General features: G+C 47.8%; 1 protein-coding gene across 1 annotated transcript in view; it reads left to right on the top strand.

Moving 5' to 3' along the window:
- Nucleotides 1-22,969, top strand: part of DTX3 (deltex E3 ubiquitin ligase 3) — a 38,650-nt gene extending 15,681 nt beyond the window's left edge. Inside the window, exons 2-5 of the mRNA XM_048490501.1 lie at nt 1,681-1,755; nt 8,778-9,511; nt 18,341-18,589; nt 20,979-22,969. Coding sequence (XP_048346458.1) covers nt 1,743-1,755; nt 8,778-9,511; nt 18,341-18,457 — 864 coding nt within the window. The 5' untranslated portion in view covers nt 1,681-1,742 and the 3' untranslated portion in view covers nt 18,458-18,589; nt 20,979-22,969. The remainder of the gene's footprint in view (nt 1-1,680; nt 1,756-8,777; nt 9,512-18,340; nt 18,590-20,978) is intronic.
- Nucleotides 22,970-24,450: the final 1,481 nt, after the last annotated feature.

Below are 24,450 nucleotides of genomic sequence, written 5' to 3'. Positions count from 1 at the left end.
GCACTACACTGGGTCTCAAAAACAGACTTATTCTTAGCATCAGATTGTGGACTAAATGCGTATAAATCAAATATCCTGCTCAAGCTAAGCCAGCTAGTGTTCACAAGGAGAGACATCTTGCGTATTCTAAAGACCCCACAAGTTCATGGAAGAAAGATGGGGAAAGAAAGTAATTCCTGCAAGGAGGAAGGCATTGTCGAGCACTTGCTTGGCATGTAGATTTCAGGTTTGATCCCTGGCATCTCCAGGTAAAAAGATCAGGCAGTAGTTGATATGAAAGACTTTTGCTCTAGGGCAGGGGTAGGGAACCTGCGGCTCGAGAGCCGCATGCTGCTCTTCTGCCCTTGCACTGCGGCTCCACGAGCCGAGCCGCTGGCCCCATCCTTGCCCGCTCTGCAGGCAGCAGGGTGGGTGCACCAACTGCCCGCGGCCGGCTGGGCCACGCCGCGGGCTTCCCCTCTCGCCTGCCCTGTTGGAGCGGAGCGGGCGCTTTCCCAGCGGCCGGTGAGGCCGAGCCGCTGGCCCCATCCTTGCCCACCCTACAGGCAGCAGGGCGGACGCATCCACGCGCTTCTCAGAATGAGCGGAGTAAAAGGCTAAAAAACCCAATATATACAGTGTTATCTTTATTTTAAATGTCAAAAATTATTTGCGGCTCCAAGTGTTTTCTTTTCCCATAGAAAACGGGTCCAAATGGCTCTTTGAGTGTTAAAGGTTCCCTACCCCTGCTCTAGGCCTTACGGGACCACTGCCAGTCCAAAGAGACAATACAGACCTTGATAGACCAAGGGTCTGATTCAGTCATTCCTGTTCACGCATCCTTAATTAATGCATTTGTAAGAAAAAGCCAGTGCACGCTCATTTTGAAACCAACCATGGGTACATGGGGTGCTTATATTGAAGAAGAAGAGTTGGATTTACACCCCACCTTTCTCTCCTGTAAGGAGGCTCAAAGGGGCTTACAATCTCCTTCCCCCTCCCCTCAAAACAACCACCCTGTGAGAGCTCTGAAATGGCAGAGCGGGGAATCAAACCTGCTCTTAACCACGACACCACGCTGGCGACACCATTGCCTGCTCAGCAGTGCATCTGATGGTCCTACTGTAAGAATTGTTCACCATGCCTGCAAAACAAAAATTGTGTGTGGATTGACTCAGTATAATACATTTTGTGGGCTCAGTAACGAGGCTGGATCCCCTGGATATGGGGGCAGGGGTGCAGAGCCCGGCCTTGTTCTGGACGGACTCCAGCTTTAAACCATGAGCTGCATTGTGCACAAACGGGTCTAATCATCTTACAGCGCCATCCTGAGCTGAGTTGCTCCTGCCCGAGCCCATTGCAATGAACAGGTGACAGACTGGAGTCACTCTCTTTAGGATTGCACTGTTAAAGTCTGATAGGCTGTAAAAGCTGTAAGCCATGACATCATTTTTAGATCTTTGATAACAAAGACCCACCTCCAGCCAACGAAGGCAGGGAAGCCAAGCGTGGGGAAGGGTGGGGGGAATTGGGGGGGGAACTGGGGGGGGATCTCTGTCCGGGGACCCCGTGCCCATCTTTCGTGTAAAAGGAAGGTGTGTGTGGGTGGGGGGGAGGACTGGAGGGATCCAGCGAGAGAAAGCGGGGAGGGGACTAATTCGCTCTCATTCTTTCCTCCCTTCCTCTTTCTCTTCGGTGCAGTTTCTGATGCGCAGCTCCGCTGAACTCCGACAATCGGCCGCTGCTCGCCTTCAGCCTCTCCCATGGGCTCGCCAGGTACGTCCCCAAAGAGCTTGGTGGGCCCTCGTCTATTCCCAGGGCTTCATTTCGTCTTCTTTGGGCGGTTTTTTCCATTCCGGAGGAGGGGGCAACTAGAGATCGACTGCTGAAGCCCTTCAGCGCTGAAGATCCGAGTTGCCCGGGTCTGGATGTAAAGAATGTATCCCTTTTGCTTTTGGGAAGGAAGCAGCTTGAACTAGAGGTGTGGGGGAGGTTGCCAATTCCTGGGGATGGAGGGGGGGAGATTCCATGGAGGGGGGATTTCAGAAGGGGAGGGAGCGCTGATTATGGTAATCTGAAAAGGGTTGTAATTCCAGGAGATCTCCAGAACCCACCTGGAGGCTGGCAACCCAAGGTGGAGAGGAACTGGTTTTTTTTGGGGGGGGGGAAGACTGCAAGGAAACACTGAGCCCTTCCCCTATCTCCTTTTTTTTTAAAAATGATGATCTATCCCTCCCTCGGATTTCTAGAGCTAAGTTTGTTTCAAATCAATTTAAGTCGAAACTAGGAGTGTGAATGAATTCTTCAGTATGTGGCATTTGTCTTCGAGCTGAAGACATCGCTAGGTTTGCCCCCTTCTGGAGTAGACCCTGCGCACCTTCTCTGTATCTGTTTTGATGTGACTTGTTTAATTTTACTTTTTAATTATAAATATCCATTATGTGTGGGTTTTGTTTTGCTGTCAAATCACAACTGACTTATGGCAATCCCGTAGGGCTGGGGGTGTCCAACTCTGGTACCCCAGATGTTCATGAACTACGATTCCCATCCGAGGGACTGTTGGGAATCGTAGTCCATGAACATCTGGGGCACCAAAGTTGGACACCCCTGCCTTACGGTTTTTAAGGGAAGAGATGTTCAGAGGTAGCTTGTCATTTCCTGTCTCCTTGCTATTCCTTGGGAGGTCTCCCATCCAAATACTAGCCAGGGCCCACCCTCCTTATTTTCTGAGATCTGAGGAGATCAGACTAGCCTGAGGCTATCCAGGTCAGGGCATGTGTGGGACAGCAATATCTTCCTTTTGTACAAACTCGGTGATGTAGTGTACTGGTTAAGAGCAGTGGGCTGTAATCTGGAGAACCGGTTTTGATTACCCACTCCTGCACGTGAGTGGTGGACTCTGATCTGGTGAACTGGGTGTGTTTCCCCCTCCTCTGCGCAAGAAGCCTGCTGGGTAACCTTGGGCTAGTCACAGTTCTCTCAGAACTCTCTCAGCCCTACCTACCTCACAATGGTGTATGTTATGTGGAAGGGAGAAGAAGGCAATTTTAAGCTGCTTTGAGACTCCTTCGAGGTAGAGAAAAGCTGCGTATAAAAACCTACTGTTGGTTCAGAGCAGCTTCCAACAAATGTTATACATCTGAATGAGTTGGACTGAGGTTACAGTCGATTAAGAAAGTCATTGCATATTGCCTTTGACATGACATTCCTCCTATTCCCAGCTTGTATGTAGTTCTTTGGCAGATCTGCTGGATTTGTAACATACCCACATATTTATATCGTTGCTTGTTACCACTGCTAATGTTTTAAAGCAGTTTTTTAAAAAAATTGTTTTCAAGGGGATTTCTCCCCCCCCCAATAAATTTATTTCCAACAAAAGATCACTGTCATGTACATCAAGCTGCTATACAACATAAATAGATGACAATTTAGCAATCCTTACAAAATATAGATTATTACGTTACAATATTAAAACCTTTTATGCCAAACAAAGGCTAAAGAAAAATTTAAAAAAATATTAAAGCCTTCAATATTGTTTTTAATCGCACAAATGTTTACAAAAAATTCCTATTTACTATATCCACTACTATTCACTTTTTATAACAATTCGTAAACCTTCTGTAACACACCAGCAAGACCATTATCAGCAGACTAAGACAATTTCATTATCTCCCTTATTACATTTAATGAGTTATATTCCCCCTCCCTTGTCTTCTCCTGTAACATTGGTCATCCAGATAATCATTTTTAGCTATTTATCGCTAAATATGAGAGCAATTGAAGCCATTCGTTCACCCATTTCATCCTGTATATGATTTTATGCTTGATATAAAATTCAGCATGCAATGTGATGATGTTTAATATCATTAGTTTCCTTAAGGTAGACAAACCGAGGTTCCCATCTTTCTTTTTATGCAGCTTTAGGTATCTTTATTGGTCTTCATCCTAGTCCTCTTGAGGGAGGCTCCTGAAGTAGACTATCAGCTTTTCCACCATTTTCTAAAGAAGAGTTTGGATTTATACCCCCTCCACCCCTTTCCCTTCCCTCCCCCACACACAACAAACACCCTGTGAGGTGCGTGGGGCTGAGAGAGCTCCGAAACTGTGACTAGCCCAAGGTCACCCAGCTGGCTTGTGTCGGAGTGCACAAGCTAATCTGGTTCACCAGATTAGCCTCCACAGCTCAAATGGCAGAGCGGGGAATCCAACCCAGTTCTCTAGATTAGAGTGCACCTGCTCTTAACCACTATACCACACTGTGGGGAAATGTGGAGTGAAAGAGATTGCCAAGGGCTCAGCGGTCAAGGAGATTTGGATTTCTGGGTTCAAGTAGTCCACTTTGATCCTCTTGGTTCTGAAAGGGTAGGAGGAGCTGTGGGAAATCAGGAAGTGGATATAAATTTTATCAAGAGCATTGAGTAAATGCTCGGTCCTCTTGAATGTGTTGGTTCCAGCCTTTATAAGGTTCATTCATAGTTGACAATGTTTATATTCTGTCCTGGAAATAGAAATCACAATGCCCTTCTCTTGGTTTTCTCTCTATCTGGACTCTGGGGAATGGGAGATACCTGTAATAAAATGGATTCTGGTTGCCTACCTTTGAAACACCTTCATTGGGATTTGCTGTTGCCTAATTTTTGGCCCAGGCTAGCCTGATTTCATTGGATCTTGGAAGCTAAATGGGGTTAGTTCTGGTTTGTACTTAGTTGGGAGACTACAGAAGAAGTTCAGCATTGCTACACATAGTCAGGCCATGACAAACCACGAGGTTGTCTTTTCCCTTGAAAGTCCTATGGGGTTGCCATAAGTCGCCTGTGACTTGGCAGCTTTTTCCACAGCTAGTTTTAATTTGGAAGTTGTATTGTGGGCTCGCTTCAGTTTTTTTATACTTGTTAAATTTTAGTTGTTATCACCAAATCTATCACAAGGGAAGTAATGTTCCAAGTGTGTGCCATTACTCACACCTGTAAGCACAGCTAGAATGCTATGAAAAATAAAATCAAAGATGTAGTTGAGGCCAAAGTATTAAGTCAGGGGTGGCCAACCTATGGTGCTCCAGATGTTCATGGATGACAATTACCATCAGCCCCTGCCAGCATGGCCAAATGGGAATTGTTGTCCATGAACATCTGGATCACCTAAGGTTGGCCATCCCTGTAAGTCATAGAAGAGCCTGCCTGTTGCATCTCAGCATGTTACGTGGCCTGCTTTAATTCATGTGTCATCTGGAGTGTGGGTAATCCTGCCATGTCTCTGACTCAGATTTGATTGATTTATCTAGTCACAGTGTAGAAATGCAACAGAATTACCCTGTCCTTGGTGAAGGCAGCATTTGGTGTCTGTTTGCCAAGAACAGTGTTTCATGCAGAGATAGTTCTGAAATATTTTTAAAGTGATTTTTTTTTAAGGTAGGTGTTAGGGAAGCCCCTCAAATTCGTGAAATTCTGTATGAGAGGCCTTTGTGACTGAAAACTTGTTTTCATTTGCAAAGTACATTGACAATGAACAAATTGTGTGAATCATACCCATACTAGCCAGTTAATTTTCCATCTGCAAGTTTTCTAGTCTCTTCCTCTGCAAACCTCCCCCGCTCCCAGTGGCTTTTCGACTTCCTCTGTTTAAAAGAAAAGACCCGCTGCCTCAAGCCCAGACACAAGAGACCAAGGAAGAAAGATACTGATATGAAAAATGTTCTAAGAAAGTAATGCTAGACCCTAGATAGCATGTCTCCCCACCACCTCCAACCCCCCCCCCCCCCCAAGCAGCAGGCAACCTCCACAGACGGCACAGAGAGAACGAGGAAGCAGTGGGCGGGCAAAGTGGTGGATCAGCTCAGCAAGGGACACTTTACAGCACGAGAATCCCAGGTGTAAACACAAAAAGAAACCAGAGAAAAACCCACTGCGAAACAAACAGCCCAACGGTAAATCATGCATGTATAAAGGGTCTGAGAATCATGGGCTTTTAAGTGTCCTTTTTGGTTTACCTCACGACGTCATATACATGGTGACTCAACACTTCACACCTCATGAAACTGGCCCTAGCTTTTGCTGCAATACAGTAGCTTGCTTAAGGTTGCCAACTCTAATTTGGGAAATGGCTGGATTTTGGGGGTGGGGCCAGGGAAAGGCAGGGTTTGATGAAGGGGGGCTTCATAATGCCCTATTGGTGGCGAACCTATGGCACTCCAGATGTTCATGGACTACAATTCCCATCAGCCCCTGCCCGCATGGCCAATTGGCCGTGAACATCTGGAGTGCCATAGGTTCACCACCACGGCCCTAGAAGTACCCTGCAAGCAGAGGTGGGATGCAGACGGCTCACAATGGTTGCTAGAACCGGTAGCTAATTTTTTTCACCGAACGGGTTGTTACCAGCCAGGCCTCTCTGCCTCTCCCTTAAACCCAGGCTCTTAAAGAGAAAGCACCTTAACTTTTAAGAGGACTTTTCCCCTTTAGAGGACCTTTCCCTTTAAAACCCTTAAGGGAGGGATCGAGGCCAGCCTGGAAAGTGGAGTTTACCAGGCAGGAGTGGGAGGAAGACTTCCAGGTCTTGCCAGCTGCCTGAAACTGAAACAGAGCCTCCAAAAGTGAGGGGGAGGGTGGCACCACCTGTAGTCGACCCACGCGGTCAGCGTAAGAACGAGACGAGACGCGGAGATAACATCTGGTGGAGATCGCCAGCAGCGGGAGACCGGAGGTCCGTGTTCCTAGCGAGTCCCCCGTCTGCCGGTTCCTGGCACCTTGTGCCACTTCCATCGGGGGGCGTGTAGGGGGGAGGACTGGGGGGAGTTCCGGGAGAGCGGGAGGTCGGGAGATCATTATGTGATGCATGATCTCATCTACTACAGGCGGAGGCAGAGCCGCATCGCGTCTGAGCCTAATCCTCACCTGGGAGCAAGACCATTGTCCCTGCGCTCGGTGAATGAGAGCCAGACAGTTCATGCCCCGTGCTTCATGGGGGGATGCGGAGTGGGGGTGAGATGCGACCTGCAAGGCCGTGCAGGTCCTGCTGTTGGAAGGCCCCAACGTTTCTGCATCACTCACGGCACTGCTGGGTCGGCAGTGCACTACTACAACCACCGGGCAGAAGCCTTCCCCCTCCCCCCACCCCACCCCAAAGGCTAGTGGGATCCTTGGGGGGCTGGCAGAAGCCTCCCCTCTCCTCCCACTGCCCCCAAAAGGCCAGTGGGACCTTTGGGGTCCCAGCAGAAGCCTTCTCTTTACCCGACACTCCATTTTCCCCACTCCTAACCTCCCCTTGCCTGCCTCCCCCACCCCCACCCCCCCACTAGCTCAACTGGCATTGTTCTGAGAGGTGGTGATTTTGGGGTGAATTAGTGCAAAAATAATGAGGATCTTTGTGGATCTGTGTTTTCCAAGCAGGTTTTTTCATTAATGTTTGAAAACTCTTTCTCATAACATAATCTAGTTTTGTGCATCTCTCTTTTTGGTTCTTATTTAAGTATTAACGGTATGAAATAATAAACTACCTTTCGGTATATCTTTTTTTATACTTGAAACGGTCATTAGGGCAGAAAACTGGCCATTAAATTATTTGAATCCCACCGCTGGAAGTTCGGAACCAGTTGTTAAATTATTTGAATCCCACCACTGCCTGCAAGTACCTGCAGGGTGACAACCCTGGTTGACTTCCTGACAAGCACTATATCAGTGATAGCGAACCTTTTTTGAGACCGAGGGCCCAAACGGCAACCCAAAACCCACTTATTTATCACAAAGTGCCAACACAGCAATTTAACCTGAATACTGAGGTTTTAGTTTAGAAAAAAATGGTTGGCTCCGCTCTGCACCTCTTTAGCATCTCTGGCTCCTTCCACACATGCAGAATAATGCACTTTCAAACTGCTTTCAGTGCTCTTTGAAGCTGTGCGGAATAGCAAAATCCACTGGCAAATAGTTGTGAAAGTGGTTTGAAAACACATTATTCTGTGTGTGCGGAAGGGACCTCTGCCTCCTCTGCCTCTGCCCCCACTTCGGGCAGCAGCCACCCAGAGCACAGGCACCAGGCCCGCCAGTCTAGTCCTCCCTGCTCGCCATGGTGCGCACACGTCATGCCCAGTGGCCCAGACAAGCCTAATTGTGTGTGTGTGTGTGGGGGGGTGTTTCTCCCCCCTCACATGATGAACTCTGTGCGTTCATGCCCACAGAGAGGGCTCTGAGTGCCACCTCTGGCACGTGTGCCATAGGTTCACCACCACTGCACTATATGCTTGGGCCGACTGGTTTTCTTTGGTAAAGGTTGTGCTACTTCATGGGCCTGCAGAAATGAGAAAGAAACTTAAGGGGCCTTCACAGTATTCTGCAGGAGATAGCCCTTAAATAGGCGGGAAGGGGCTGGAGTGAGAATAGCCAAAAGAACGGAAGTATCTCCTCTTCCCAGTTTTTCAAACGTAGCTCCGCTGAGAGGAAAGAGTGATTTTTGTCCTTACTTATGGGGAAGAATGGGAACGATGCTTCCAGGGGTCGGAAGAATGGAGTGGAATGTTGGAAAACTGTGCTTTTCATATGCAGATCGTCAGATAGGAATTAGCTGGATAAGAGTCAGGAATTAGCTGTATTTTGCATGTCTGCTAATAGCAGGGTTTTTGGGGGGCGGGGTGGGGAGGGTTCCATATGCTCAGCAAAAACAAAATTGCAAAAGGACCGACAACATCCCCAAATCCTAATTAATAGTGCTGTTATGGGGTGGGTTGTGTGTGTATGTGTTTGTGCACATAGTTCTGTCTGAAGCCGCTTGTTTGCAGCTTGGGTGACTCTCTGTCCTTCTCCCGCCAGTATCGTTTGTTTTATCCAGGATGGCCGCTTGTGGAGGCACCACCAAAAACAGGCTCACAGTAAATAAACACGTTTGGGACTTCCTGACCAAGGAGAGCTCTGCCAAGCTGGTCAAGCTGAAGGAAGAGAACAAGGTCAGCATCTTGATTGATGGGGAAACCTCCGAGATCTACGTCCTGCAGATTACTCTGCCTGCCCATGGGCCCAGCAATGGCCTCTACCTGGCCCGCAAGGCCCTTAAGGCCCTGCTCAAGGAGACAGAGAAAGAGCTGAAGAAGGCCCAACGCCAGAGCGAGCTGATGGGCTGCATGGCCTTGATGGAGAAGAACCGAGAGCACGGGACGGTGGAGCTTCACCGCCGAGGCACCGCCTTGATCTCCAGAGGGCAGCAGACCTCCGGGCCAAGAGTGGTCGGTAGTGGCGGAGGGGTAGCCGGCTGCTCACGGGGAGGGGAGGAGGAACAGGACAGCCAGTGCCCCATCTGTTTGGGGGAAATCCAAAACATTAAGACACTCGAGAAGTGCAAGCACTCCTTCTGTGAGGACTGCATCACTCGAGCGCTGCAAGTCAAGAAAGCCTGCCCTATGTGCGGGCGCTTCTACGGGCAACTGGTGGGCAACCAGCCTGAGAACGGGCGCATGCTGGTCTCCAAGGACTCGAGTCTGCTGCTCCCGGGTTATGAGAAATATGGCACCATCATCATCCAATATGTCTTCCCACCCGGGATACAAGGAGTAAGTAGGGTTAATTGCCTCATGTCTTGGGGGTGTGTTTGTTTAGCGAGTGGGTTACCCTAGACTTCCATGCGAGCACTAAAACAGACACAATATACTCCTATTTAATAGACTGTGAATCTATAACACTTTCCTTTAAAGGCATTGGGGTTCCCCTGAAGTTGAAGAGACTAGCAAAATGGCTGCCATTAAGCTGGGCAGAGAGAGCAAGTGGTCATATATCCATATATGAAAAGAGAGATGTGTTGCATCCCCATTCTTCACTCACTACGCAGGGTGCATACTTTTCAATGGATTGGAGGCCACCTAGTGTCTCTGGGGAGGGAGGGAGTGGGGCAGGTATTGTTTGAACCACAATAATAGCTTGCACTCCATTTTCTCAAAGGAGGGAAAGGCAGCCATTTACCGTGTTTCCCTGAAAATAAGACCTACCCCGAAAATAAGCCGTATCATGATTTTTTCAGGATTTTTGGAGGGTGCTTGAAATATAAGCCCTACTCCAAAAATAAGCCCTACCGGTAGTTACAGATCAGGATGGTGTGATCCAGCAGGGGTGTCTCCTGCCAATGAGGGGATGGGCTTACATCACACGCAGGTGAGGGGGGCTAACCGCCTTAATGACTAGTAAAGGGCCTCAAAATAGCCCTAAGCAGTGGGTTCTCAACCTGTGGGTCAGCACTTTAATGTTTAAACCCTTTCTACAGGGGTCACCTAAGACTCTCTGCATCAGTGTTCTCCATCTGTAAAATGGATAAATGTTAGGGTTGGGGGTCACCACAACACGAGGAACTGTATTGAAGGGTTGTGGCGTTAGGTAGGTTGAGAACCACTGCCCTAATGCATCTTTTGGTGCAAAAATTAATATAAGACCCTGACTTATTTTCAGGGAAACACTATATGTGCACATTAAAGGAGCAGCAGTGGCGTAGGAGGTTAAGAGCTCGTGTATCTAATCTGGAGGAACTGGCTCATCCCCAGCTCTAAGCCATTTGAGCTGTGTGGAGGCTTCTATCTGGGGAATCTAGATTAGCCTGTACACTTCCAACACATGCCAGTTGCACCTTCAGCTAGTCAAGGCTTCTCAGAGCCTCTCTCAGCCCCAGCTACCCCAGGGTGTGTCAGAGCCAGAGGGGGGGAAGGGCAAGGAGATTGTAAGCCCCTTTGAGTCTCCTGCAGGAGAGAAAGGGGGGATATAAATCCAAACTATTCTTCTTCTTCTTAAAGGGATGTATTTATGAACACAGCTGGTTAGGGGCTAAACCTGTTGAACCCCCTTCCCTTGCATCAGATGTGCCCTCTTGTTTATGGGAAGGGACTGTGAAATGAGATGCTAAAGGAGAAAAATAGACTATAAGGAACTCTTGTTTAGTCCTTGTGATAAGAATGATACACTGGGCTGTGGGAGCAGGGATATTCAGCCTGTTTAGATGTGGCTTAATAGTTCTGGGTGTGGGGCTTTGTTGCGAAGGAAGCAGACTTGCTGGGTGTGTGTTGAGGAAATAGTACATTTATTGTTCAGAAAACAAGTTGATTTAGAATCATAGAGTTGGAAGAGACCACAAGGGCTATCAAGTCCAACCCCCTGCTATGCAGGAACACACGATCGAAGCACTCCCGACATATGCTGATCCAGCCTTTCTTTAAAAACCTTCAAAGAAGGAGACTCCACCACTCTCCGAGGCAGTGAATTCCACTGTCGAACAGCCCTGATGGTCAGGAAGTTCTTCCTAATGTTTAGGAGGAATCTCTTTTCCTTCACCTTGAATCCATTAATATCTAGGTTCTATTAGGACCATCTGATGTTGGACTATAATTTATCATTTCTGCCAGCATGGCCAATTGGCCATGCTGGAAGGGGCTGATGGGAATTGTAGTCCATAACATCTGGAGTGCCAAAGGTTCGCCACCACAGTCCTAGTCTCTGAGGCAGCAGAAAACAAGCTTGCTCGCTCTTTGACATGACATCCCTTCAAATATTTCAACATGGCTATCATGTCACCCCTTAACCCATGCTTCTCCAAACTAAACATCCCCAGCTCCCTAAGCCTCTCTTCGTAGGGCATGGACTCCAGACCCTTTACCTTTTTGTTTGTTCTTTGTTTGTTCTTATTTATTCACTGTATAGACCACCTTTATGCAAACCTATTCGAAATGAAAACAGGAGTTAAAGATTATCACATTTCATTTGCTTTGTGGACTTCTAGCCCATGTCTTCAGTGTATTGAGTGGATCCTACCTAGGTCCTAGGCAGTTCTTTTATGGCTGGAGATGTGGGGAGGGGAATGGCAGATTCTAGACTATGAAAGTTTATGGCAGAATAAAACTTGTTAGCTTGTAAAGTGTCCCGAGTGGCCTGCTTTTCCTTCAACAGATCAGCTCAATCATAGTCCAAGCGGCTAAGGATAAATGTAAAAGAATCTGTCTTCTATTAATTATCAACAATCAAACAATTTAGAGCAGCTGTTCCAAAATTGCCTTGTGCAGCTATCAGTTCAAACAAGGTTAAGAGCCATCTGGTAAAACCATGACATACACTGGCAGAGTTAAAATTCATTTCAGGCCAGGGCCTCTAAAAACCCTAAGAGGGACTTTGAAAGCCTGGTGGTGAGAGGCAGCATGGTGTAGTGCTTAGAGTGTGGGACTAGGATTTGGGAAACCCAGTTTGAAATCCCTTCGTCTCTGCCATGGAAACTGGTTGGGTGGCCTTCGCCCAGTCACTCGATCTTAGGCCCCTTCCGCACATGCAGAAGAACGCACTTTCAGTCCACTTCCAGAATTGTTTGCAAGTGGATTTTGCTATTCTGCACAGCTGCGAAGTGCATTGAAAGTGCATTATTCTGCATGTGCGGAGGGGGCCTTAGGCTAACCTATCTGATAGTTGTCGTGAAAATAAAATGGAAGAGAATAATGTAAGCCACTTCTAGTCTCCACTTGGGAGAAAGGTGGGGAGTAAACATGCCAATTGGTGGCTTATTTCTGAAAGGAGAAAGTGAACTGGCCATTTGGACCTTCAAGAGAAGGGAATCCTTGAAAAGTGCCCAGTCTCACTACCCTTTCATCTTATCTAGCTCCAGGGTCTGGGCTGGTGGACTACTCACTTTCTCCATTTAGCTCTGTATTCTGCGGCTCTCCAGATGTTCATGGACTACAATTCCCATCAGCCCCTGCCAGCATGGCCAATTGTAGTCCATTGTAGTCCATGAACATCTGGAGAGCCACAGGTTGCAGTCCCCTGATCTAGCCCTTGGGTCAGAGTGAGTTTGCCTGGTGATCCTAGGTTCCCATTGAGTAGAGGGGTGTCTTTAGGGGGATGTTCTCCTCTCACCTCTTTCGCAGATAGACAAATCAAAACGAAAGCCCTCGTGAAAGAGTATGGAACTTTCTTTTTGCAAGAGTGGTGTTTGGAACAGTATTGGCCAGGGTGTAAAAAGCTATATCAGGCATAGCCAAGGCTTGAATTAGCCTACTAGGACTTCAGACGTTCCCCTCAGACTCCAAGCCATATTGCAAATTGCTTTTTGAAAGTTCCTCTGGGTAACAGTTTTGTAACTAATGTGGCATAGTAAGCCACTGTTCAGGAAAGACATTTCCAAAAACCCCTTGGGCATGCAGAACTAATTGTGCTAGTGATTTGGGGGTTTTTTTGGATCTGGGCCATTGTTTCTCTTGACATTTTTGCTTTCCAAAATGTGCCTCTTGCTTATACTAATAGCTTGGATCTAGTCCCAGCCTACCTGCAGGCCCTGGCACCCACCCTGAAGCGGCAGCCCATAAAGCGGCAAGGGATGAAATGTGGTGCGACGGTCACACTTGGGCTACGTGCGCACACCTAGGCGCAAGCAGGCCTCTGCATGCGCAACGCCAGAGAGTCCAAGTGAGACTTTATTAATTGCAATTATTGTACTTTCATTTGAAACTGGCAGTTCACAATACAATAAAAGATCAAGTAGTACTGTCATATTTACGGAACTTTTATTTGCATCTCTACAATATTCTTAAAAGAAAGATTTTGATACAGCAAAATAAAAACACTGGGTATGGTCCAGTAGAAGCTGTAACACTTCTTCCTGGTGTGGACTGGAGAGAGAGCCAGCGTGGTATAGTGGTTAAGAGCAAGTGCACTCTAATCTGGAAACCAGTTTTGATTCCCTGCTGTGCCACTTGAGCTGTGGAGGCTTATCTGGTGAACTAGATCAGCTTATGCACTCCAGCACATGCCAGCCAAGGACCTAGGAGAGAGAACTCACCATCCACATTCCCATCAGCCTCTTACCAGCATGGCCAATTGGCCATACCACAGAGGCTGATGGGAATTGTAGTTCCTGAACATCTGGAGAGTCATGCAGGTGACCTACCCCTTTACAGGATCCCACACTCCCATCAGTTCTACCAGCATGGCCAATTGGCCATGCTCACAGAGGCTGATGGGAATTGTAGTTCCTGAACATCTGGAGAGCCGCAGGTTCCCTACCCCTGGGCTAGTACCAGTTCTTTGAAGCTCTCTCAGCTCACCTGCCTCATAGGGTGTTTGTTGTGAGGAAGGAAGGGAAAGGAGATTGTAAGTCTCCTTACAGGAGAAAAGGGGGATATAAATACAAACTCTTATTATTTTAAGCAGGGGATTAACCAGGGTTGCCAACCTCCAGGTGGTGACTGGGAATCTCCTGGGTTTACAACTGATCTCCGGGTAACCAATAGTTCATCAGGGGAAAAATGGCTGCTTTGGGAGGTGGACACAATGGCATTGTACCCCACTGAAGTCCCCTCCCAAACCTCATCCTCCTGAGGCCTCACCTCCAAATTCTCCAGATATTTCCCAACCTGGAGCTGGCAACCCTACTCTTTACCTTTCTTCATTCACTAAAATGGGTGGGCTGAATTGTGCTCGTAAAAGAGGCCCAGCTCACAGACTGCTGGACAGTGCCTTCGAATGACAGCTGCTTGATAGCAACCCAGAAGAGTATTCAAGTCAAGAGACATTCAAAGGTGATTTGCTGTTGCCTGTGTCTGCATAGCAACCCTGGACTTCCTTGATGGTATCCCATCCCAGTACAATTTAGGATTGAGCCTGCTTAGTTTCTGAGGGTCGACAAGCCTGAGCCATCCAGGTCAGGGCACTCAGTGACCAGCAAAGGGAGAAAAAGAGAAAAGGGCCGTGATTCAGTGGAAGAGCATCTGTTTTGCATGTAGGTCCAGCCTCTCCTGGCATCTCCACTTGAAAAAATCCAGGGATGGCAAAGACCAACATCCCCACCCAAGAGTAGCCACCAGTTGAAGTAGGCAATACTAAGCTGGCTAGGCCAGTGGTCTGATTCTGTATAAGATATGCTCATGGATATCAAAAGGAAGAGGAGTTCAGGAGGAAAAAGCCTTTGAACAATAGTCGAAAGAAAGAAAGAAGAGTTGGATTTATATCCCCCTTTCTCTCCTGTAAGGAGACTCAAAGGGGCCTACAAACTCCTTTCCCTTCCCCCCTCACAACTGCTCCGAAGAACTGGTACTAGCCCAAGGTCACCCAGCTGGCAAGTGTTGGAGTGCACAAGCTAATCTGGTTTATCAGATAAGCCTCCACAGATCAAGTGGCAGAGCAGGGAATCAAACCCGGTTCTCCAGATTAGAGTGCACCTGCTCTTAACCACTACACCACGCTGGCTCTTGACAAGAGGAAAATAGGGCCCAAGCACGGTGGTGATGGGCTGTGAGTGAACCTTATCAAGGCCCAGTCCAGACAGTAAGTCTTGTTAACGTTATGACATGGTCTGGGTAGGAGCCTGTTTTACAGGTTTGTGCCTGTTCCAGAGAAGTAATTCTAGGGCCTTGAGGAGGTCTGGGCAACTGACTAGTGGATATCAGTGGCAGAGCTATGAGGGGGCGGGGACGCGTGCGGAAAATCGCCCCCAGGCCCCGCCCCTTTCCCCCCTCCCCCCTGCAGCGCCCCCCACTTCCCCCACTTACCTTAGTTCCTTTCCTTTTCACTTTTTCAGGCTGCAAAAAGGCCTGTTCACAGTAAAAATGGGCTGAGGAACTACAGTTCCCAGGAGACCTTGGGGCTCACAAGGTCTCCTGGGAAGTATAGTTCCCGTCAGGCCATTTTTAAGCCTGAACTGTGAATAGGCCTTTTTTTTTCAGCTTCCTGAAAAAGGAAGGTTCTAGGCTGAAAGGAAAGCGGAACTAAGGTAAGATGATGGGAAGAGAGCGCCGATAGGGCTGCGTAAGTGAAAATATAGTCTCGGCAATAACCAGTTTGGCCCAGCTATGCCTGGGTGATATGCACCCCAGAAGAAAGGCAAGACAGAGGCACTAACTTATCTGAATTACACAAAAGAAATTCTGCGGATATGCTTAAGTGTATCAATGAACTGTTTTAGATGATACAGCATTGGCTGTTGGGCAGCTCAGGCTCATGATGTGGAGATGCAACTTTGTACCACACGTTAAAATTGGGCTATGGCTATCCAAACACACTCTGTGCACATATTTCAGTACATTTTTCCTGTCCTTTCTCCAAAGATCTCAGGGTGGCTGGCATACATTGTATGTCCTCTCCTTTTTCATGACACTTCACTATGCTCTTGCAACACCCCTGTGAGGTAGGTTGGGATGAAAGCAAGCGACTGACCCAAACTCACCTAGAGATGGGTGGAGATTAGAATTTAAATCTCCAAAATCCTAGTCCAACACTACACTAAGTTTAACTCAGTGCAACCTAATGAGGATGGTAGGATTGGCATGTTAAAGAAAAACATTCCTTTCTGGATAGGATAGGGAGAAACTGAAGGGAAACAGGTATGTTTGGTATTTACATGCATGGCTAATGGTTTGTTACAGTTTGGTTGCGTTACAATATCTTTTAGTCTAGTCAGAACACTTTCTATATCATTTGGTCTACAACAGTATACAGAGCACAGAGTACATCTTTTCTCTTAGTCAGTCAGTCAGGCAGTCTCAGAGAGTGTGTGTGAGGGAACAGAACACCACCAACGGATTTTAACTGTCACCTTTAGAATGTTCGTGCAGCTTCCCAGAATTCCCTGCTGGTTTTGCTGCTGCTGCATGCAAAGCAAGGCTGGAAATTCCAACAAAAACTCCAGTTTTTCTCCTAAGAGTTGGCATGGAGTAGCCACATGTTAACCCCGGAGACCTTGGTCCAAGTCATTGCTCCCCCGTGAAACTCGCTAGGTATCTTTTGACCGGTGGTTTTCTCTCAGGGTAACGTAAAACGTGTAGGGGACCATGTATGCCATCAGTGGTCTTATTTGAAAATGCGTGGGCTCAAAGTGAATGAATTAAATCGAATCCGTCCCGTAGCTCAGTGGTAGAGCATCTGCTTGGTGTGTAAAAGGTCCCAGGTTCAGTCCCCAGTTAAGAGGACCAGGTGGCAGGTGATGTGAAATGAGAGGCTGAAGAGCAATTGCCAGTTTGAGTGGGCATTGCTGACCACAATGGACCAAAGGTCTGCTTCAGTGTAAGGCCGCTTCTTTTGTCCACGTGTATATTGAGTGGATTCGTTTGTGGCTAGAATGAAAGCATGTATTTGTTTGAACTTCACCAGAGCACTAAATGTTGTGCTGCTGTGTTGAAAAAGCTATAGTCCACCACATCTCAGAGGCATAGCTCCAAAGGGGTGGGGTGGGGGGGACGCACCGGGCGTGCACCCCTGCGGAGGTGTGGTGGGGGTATACCTGGGCGGGGCAGGGGCGCAGGACGCACCAGTGCACTGGGCGCCTTCCCCCCTTTCTACACCTCTACTACATCTGTATCCTGACTTTCCTTGATGGTGCTTGGGGTAGAATTCAGAGACTAGGCAGGAATACGATGCTTTATCTTCATACGGCTTGTGAGATAGGGACTGGCCCGAGGTCAGCCTGTGAGCTGAACGGGAGAGCAGGGATTCAGGCACGGGCCAGGGAGGATTTCACACCTTTTCCATTTTGCTACCATGGTGATCACTGGTGTATTTGAGCACAGTTGGTCAGAAATGCTTTCAGTGCTCCAAGCCCACGCCAATGAGCCCTCCGGGGGAGGGCGGTTTATAAACCCAATAAATAAATAAATAAATAAATAAATAAATAAATAAATATGAATGAGAAAAGAATACAATTCAGCTTTGAAAGCATGCGACTACTGATGTGGTCTGTCTAAGCCATAGGTGTCAAACTTGCGGCCCTCCAGATGCTATGGACTACAGTTCCCATCATCCCCTGCCAGCATCATGCTGGCAGGGGCTGATGGGAACTGTAGTCCATAATCTGGAGGGCCACGAGTTCGACACCCTGGTCTAAGCTATGACTGGTTGTGCATGGTCCAGCATTCTCAGAAGTCTTACCTTTCTGCCTCCTTTGAAGCAGTATGGGCCAACCAGCGTTTGAGTGTCTCCATCTTGGGGCCTGGAGGAAGAACTCCACTGTAGCCCACAGCTACAGTGTTGCGATGTTTTGATCCAGCTGCCTTATGGGTTTTGTGTATATAGTCTGCCTTTCTTGTGGATTACAGGATATAAAGCAGTGCACTTGGGATACGACAGCTAATGAATAATGCAATAAGGATTTCAGAACAGTGCGAACAAGGTGTCTGAGGCAAGGCTTACTATAAACAAGAGAGAAAGAGGATGACAAGGTATAAGTCAGTGCAGTGAACGCAGGTGATGCCCATGATAATCACTGCAGTTAACTACAATCCTGTTCCATTGCAAAGGTTCCCTCCTGAATTGCTCCGTTCTACCAGAGTTCTAATGTTTTCTCAAAATGCTTTTTTGAACATTAAATCCGTGCACATTCTGCAGGCCATTGGCTGGTTCTTGTTGACAACTCACCCAGTTCCCTCTTACAGGTGGAGCATCCCAACCCTGGAGTCCGCTACCCCGGCACCACCCGCGTTGCTTACCTGCCCGATTGCCCAGAAGGCAACAAGGTGCTGGCTCCTTGGTTCCCGTTAGGAGCTCTTTGACCAACGCCTCACCTTTCACTCATCGTAGTACCTTCCACATTTGATCCACCGGCCAGCATGACCAATGTCATCACTTCCACCTTTGGAAATCGACATCCACCACAAAACCAACTGCACCGGAGGACCACAGCTGTATGGGACTAAGTTGCTCTGGGATAGGGAGGAAAGACTGGGAAGATGTAGGCAGGGGTTTGGGAATCCCAAGAAGATGATGATGATTGTGATTATTATTATTGATACAAAAACAGTAATTATTATTATTATTGATACAAAAACAGTAGTAGTAGTAGTAGTTGTTGTTGTTGTTATTATTATGGCAGATTTCACAGCTGCCAGATCTTTAGCAGGTTGTTGGCCTTCATTACAATTCGAGCCTCACTCAGGCCTAGGAAGTTGTAATGTATTCGTGCAGATATTATTATTATTATTAGTATTAGTATTATTATTGATGATGATGATGATAATAATAATTCGATTTCTTAACTGCTCTACCCCCAAAGGGCTCAGAGCAGTGTATATGTAAACAAAAGAATAAAACAATAAAACCCAGTGCACAAGACAATCAAACAATCATTAAAATCCATGGAATGCATTAATTAAAATAGCAGCAGTATGACCCATCTACCACTTGGTAGACGGCACCCAGTCCCAACCCTGGGAGGGGATTAGCAGATAGTACATGGGCATCGAGAAGGGCAGCTACTCAGCGGCCAGCTCCCCCAAAAGCCTGGTGGAACAGCTCAGTTTTGCAGGCCCTGCAGAACTCACCAAGGTCCCGCAGGGCCCTAACAGCTGGAGGCAGAGCGTTCCACCAGGCCGGGGCCAGGGCCATAAAAGCCCTGGCCAAGGTAGAAATCAGCCACATCATGGAGAGGTGGGGGACCACCAGTAAGTTTGCCTCGGCCGAACGGAGAGGCCGGGTCAGGACACATTATTTACTTATTTGTTGATTTGATAATCGCCCCTCCCATATTTGGCTTGGGGCGATGTACAATCAACAGTGTAATACATAAAAACTGTTTCGACTAGAACCCATGATTTACAAACAAAACAGTACCCAAATAATAAGATAAAATAGCCTACATAGTCCATAAAATCAGAAGTTAATAAACGGGGCTACATTAAAAGCTGTAATACTTCTAATAAGACTCCCATTTTTCTTTAAATTCATTTTCTCATCATCTATCAACAAGGTTAGTCAATGTAGCCATGGTAATTTATTCTGTTCAGAACTGGCTCTCCCTTCTCAACCTGAAACACGAGTCTGCAGTTTGCATTTTATAGATAGATCTAGACACAATCTTCTCCTCTGCTCTGTGTGAGTGATTTTGGCAGAGCCAAGATTCTGGGGAAATCAGTGCTGTTGGTGTTGACAAAGATGCAAAGATCAAGAGTTCCCTTAGGGAGCAGTGATCATAGCTGGTAGAGGCCACCTACCCACTGCTGGTCCAATTTGCAGTACCTTACTAGCACAGCAAGGGGTCGTACAGGGAGTGGTCTCTTTTACTATTTAAAGTTCCAGGGCAGTTACACAAATATATCTCTTATTATATAACTGCATTATTAATCAGATTGGATTTTGTGTTTGTGTTTGTACAGGGGCGGTAGATAAGGCCTCTTTTTCGTCTATATCTTTGCAAAAGAAGGATGATTTTAGATTCAGTGATGCTCAAGTCGCACTTTATATCAAAATGCACTTCTGGGGGAAAAAGGAGCAGTGGTGACCTCCCTTTGAAACTATCCGAAGTTGATTAAATACCTCTTTAGTGCCAGATGGAAGGTGCAGAGCTCTAGGGGGGAGACTCTCCCTAGGATAGTGGTGGTGAACCTATGGCACTCCAGGTGTTCATGGACTACAATTCCCAGCAACCCCTGCCAGCTGATGGCAATTGTAGTCCATGAACATCTGGAGTGCCATAGGTTCACCACCACTGCGCCTAGGACAGTGATGGCGAACCTATGGCATGGGTGCCAGAGGTGGCACTTTGAGCCCTCTCTGTGGGCATGCACACACAGAGTTCGTCATGTGGGGGGCAGAAAATCACCCCCCCACACATCTAGGCTGGTTTGGGCCACTGAACACGATATGCGCGCACCGTGGTGAGTAGGGAGGACTCGGCTGGCAGGCCTGGTGCCTGTGCTCTGGGTGGCTTCTGCCCAAGGGGGGTGGGGTGGGCAGAGGAGGCAGAGATGCTAGAGAGGCACAGAGCGGTGCACGCAGGACTTGCTGGAGGCTAGAGCAGGCTGGCCCCTGTTCAAGCGGGTGGGGAGGAGGAAGAGGGAGCCAACCGTTTTTTCCCTAAACAAAAACCTCAGCATTCAGGTTAAATTGCCGGGTTGGCACTTTGCGATAAATAAGTGGGGTTTGGGTGGCAATTTGGGCACTTTGGGCAATTTGGGTTCACCATCACTGGCCTAGGACTTCATTCTAAGAAACCCTGCAGTTCAAAATGGGAGCATCCTTGGTGGTTAAATCCACTAGTTGGCTAAAAGGTGTGACTCCTCTGTTCTCTCTCCCCAGGTTTGGCTATCCTGATCCCACGTATCTTGCTCGGGTGCAAGAGGAGCTGCGAGCCAAGGGTATCACCAATGACTGAGCTTGTTCCTCGCTGCCCTGCGTCTGCCAACGGCACCTTTGTTTCTGCCAGGCTGCAGTGGGAGCCACAGCCATCCATCCAAGCCACAAGTCTCATAGCTGGTTCTTGATCCTGGGTGGGGTGAGGGGGCAGAGCCTGGGCATTCTGGCTGAGAAGACATTTTGAATGGAAGTTTGCTTGAAACAGGGGGAATGGAGGCGTGTTTGTGTGTATGTGGAACCCTTCTTCCTGCCATGCATTGTGGGAGGCTTAAGTGGGCTTTGATTAAGGTCCACGTAGTGCCCAGCAGGCTCGGAATGGATGGGTCAGATAAAAAAAGCTGGAACCTTTCTGATGGAATATAGTGCTGGGATGCTGGATTGTACCACTTCAGACGGTCTGCTGGGGGGTGTAGGTGTGTGTGTGTGTGTTAAATTTTGGAGTCTACCTTTTTTAAAAAATCAACCCTCCCTGGGTGTAGTGTCAAAGCATATCAGTTAGAAGGTGTTGCTTAATGACTTTCTGTGCTATGTTTGCTGGAAGCTTAGGGAGGGCGTTAATAATTTTCTCCACCTGTAGTCTGAAGTCATATAACCCAGCTTGCCTGGGGATACTTTGCTTGTGGAAAGCCAGGAAGATGTATTTTTGGGGTTGTTTTTTTTAACTTCCCACAAAAATGTCTGGGTATTGTTTTGTCAGAGATGATTATCTGTGTGTGAGAGAAAGAAAAAAAAAGAATTAAGAAAGTGACATTTCTATGCGTCTTTTTAATCTCAGTGCAGTCCTTTGGAGGTAGGTCAGCAGTATCCCCACTATGTAGATGGAGGGCTAAACAGTGGCTTGTCCTAGGGTTTTTTGGCACATGGTGCTCACTTGATGAACATGGTTCTTACTGGGTGATGTTAGGTCAGTCACTCTTGGCCTGGCACCCCTTTCCCCCTCATTAGAGAGTTACGAAGAAAAAGTAAATGTAGGGGGGACTTCATATGTCACCCTGAGACCTTCGGTCGAAAAAGAACGGGAAAAAACACTTTCGTCCTATCTGGCCTTCCAAACCTGTTCCTTTTCTTCCTTCTGTTCTTGCTCTTCTGTTCCTTTATTTCAAACTTCCAGCATTCCAGACTTTTGGGGAATAAAGATCAGCATAAAAATGGAGCAAACTGAATTGACAAAACATTTCTTTGGGCAGTCAAACATGGGTTTTCTCCATGACTAATGACTGTGTTGCAGGAAGGCCTGGTTCCTGGAGTTTGACATTAAGGTGGGTGGGAGACAGGAAATGGGACTGCATACTATGCAGGGAGCAGCGGTGAGTGTGTGTGTGAGAGAGACACATATAATTGTTCTTAAGCCTATATAGCCAGCCTCTGAGCTCACTGCCCCCTTGCTGATCGCTGGGATTGCCTGGGCATCTTGCTGTCCACCCAGTGCTTCTTGTCTGTAGGATCAGCATCAAGCCCAACTCTTGAACTCTCCGGGGACATTTGATTATACCCTTCGTGTCAGCCAGGAGGACAATGGCTTCTCAGCTCCAGGCACAGGCAGCAAGACCCGACCATCTCCGGCGAGGGCGATCACTCACCTTGCCCCATGGACCATGCCTTGTGTACATACCTTCTGCGCTGGCATCTCAGCTCTTCTGTAATTATTCCAGCCAAGTCCTGTTTGGGGTAGAACTTGTGTCACCCGGAACTTAACCAAACCCGCTTGAACTCTATGGCTGGTCTGTATACTCTTGGACTCTGGCACCTACCTGTTGTTGAGTGTTTGGGGGGAGGGAAGGGGGGGGCGGTTTCCTGGCTAATTGTAAGCTGTTGCCTCTGGCAGAGATGGATTCTCCTGTTCAGTCTATCTTGCAGCGACGAGAGCTCCCCTTGGATGCACAGAATGGACAGTGGGGCTTTCTTTGCTGTTTTAAAAAGAGTTACCGAAAATACCACTTTGGTTTTCCTCATCTTTTCTCCTCGATAACCTTGGGGTTTCTTGGTTTATAAATTCACTGTGCTAACAGGTAAGGAACGCCTTAGAGAGTTTCGTACCAGTCTTACAAAGCTGCCTTCACAAGCAGATATTTCTAACACATTTAACCAGCATGTACCCATTGAAAAGTTATGGACCAGGGGGCATATTGATAGCTGCCTCCAAAAAAGAAATGAAAAGAACAAATACCTTTCAGTCAGTGGTGGGATCCAAAAATTTTAGTAACAGGTTCCCATGGTGGTGGGATTCAAACGGTGGCATAGCGCCAATGGGGCTGGGTGGGGCACAATGGGGGCGTGGCCGGGTATTCCGGGGCAGGGCATTCCTGGGCTGGACTGTGGCAAGGACGTGGGAAACAAATGCACGCCGGTGCACCTCCTGCTAGACTGCTTGGGTGGGAAACAAATGCACGCCGGTGCACCTCCTGCTAGACTGCTTCAAGTTCTGCGCGCTACTGCTGAGAGGAGGGGCGTAACTAAGGCAAAAATCACGCAGCAAAATCACCAATTAGTAACCCCCTCTCGGCACACACAAATAATTAGTAACCTACTCTTGGGAACCTGTAAGAACCTCCTGGATCCCACCTCTGCTTTCAATTTCCAAAAACAGAAGACAACTGGTTATTCGGGGCTGTGTTTTTATATGTGCTAGTCCAGGGGTCTGCAACCTGCAGCTCTCCAGATGTTCATGGACTAGTTACAATTGGCCATGCTGGCAGGGGCTGATGGAATTTGTAGTCCATGTACATCTGGAGAGCCGCAGGTTTCAGACCCCTGTGCTAGTCAGTCTTTAGAAAATGTGGGTGTGGGCTTTCACCTGGCCCTCACCCCAGCAGCAGCCACAGATCTGCTTACTTGGTCCAGTGCAGAGAAGAGCTTTTGGAGCAGGAGTTAGGGACAGAGTTGTGTCTAAACTCCATCTCGCTACAGGGTCCCATATAGGACTTTCAGGACCCTCCTGGCCAGTGGCAGGGAAGGGGGGGGGGCGCAGGTAGGGTTGCCAGATCCAGGTTGGGAGACTCCTGGAGATTTGGGGATGGAGCCTAGGAAGAACAAGATACCTCAGTGGAATACAATGCCATAGAATCCACCCTGCAAAGCGGCCATTTTCTTCAGGAGAACAGATCTTTACTCTAGAGATGAACTGTGATTCCAGGGGACCTCCAGGTCTACTTGGAGGCTGTCATCATAACATAAGAACTAGCCTGCTGGATCAGACCAGAGTCCATCTAGTCCAGCTCTCTGCTACTCGCAGTGGCCCACCAGGTGCCTTTGGGAGCTCACGTGCAGGATGTGAAAGCAATGGCCTGCTGCTGCTGCTGCTCCTGAGCACCTGATCTGCTAAGGCATTTGCAATCTCAGATCAAGGAGGATCAAGATTGGTAGCCATAAATCGACTTCTCCTCCATAAATCTGTCCAAGCCCCTTTTAAAGCTAT

Source organism: Sphaerodactylus townsendi, linkage group LG03, assembly GCF_021028975.2.
Source record: "Sphaerodactylus townsendi isolate TG3544 linkage group LG03, MPM_Stown_v2.3, whole genome shotgun sequence".
NCBI classification, from domain to species: domain Eukaryota; kingdom Metazoa; phylum Chordata; class Lepidosauria; order Squamata; family Sphaerodactylidae; genus Sphaerodactylus; species Sphaerodactylus townsendi.
Note: the sequence above shows the minus strand (reverse complement) of the source record. Positions and strands in the feature narration are given on the sequence as shown.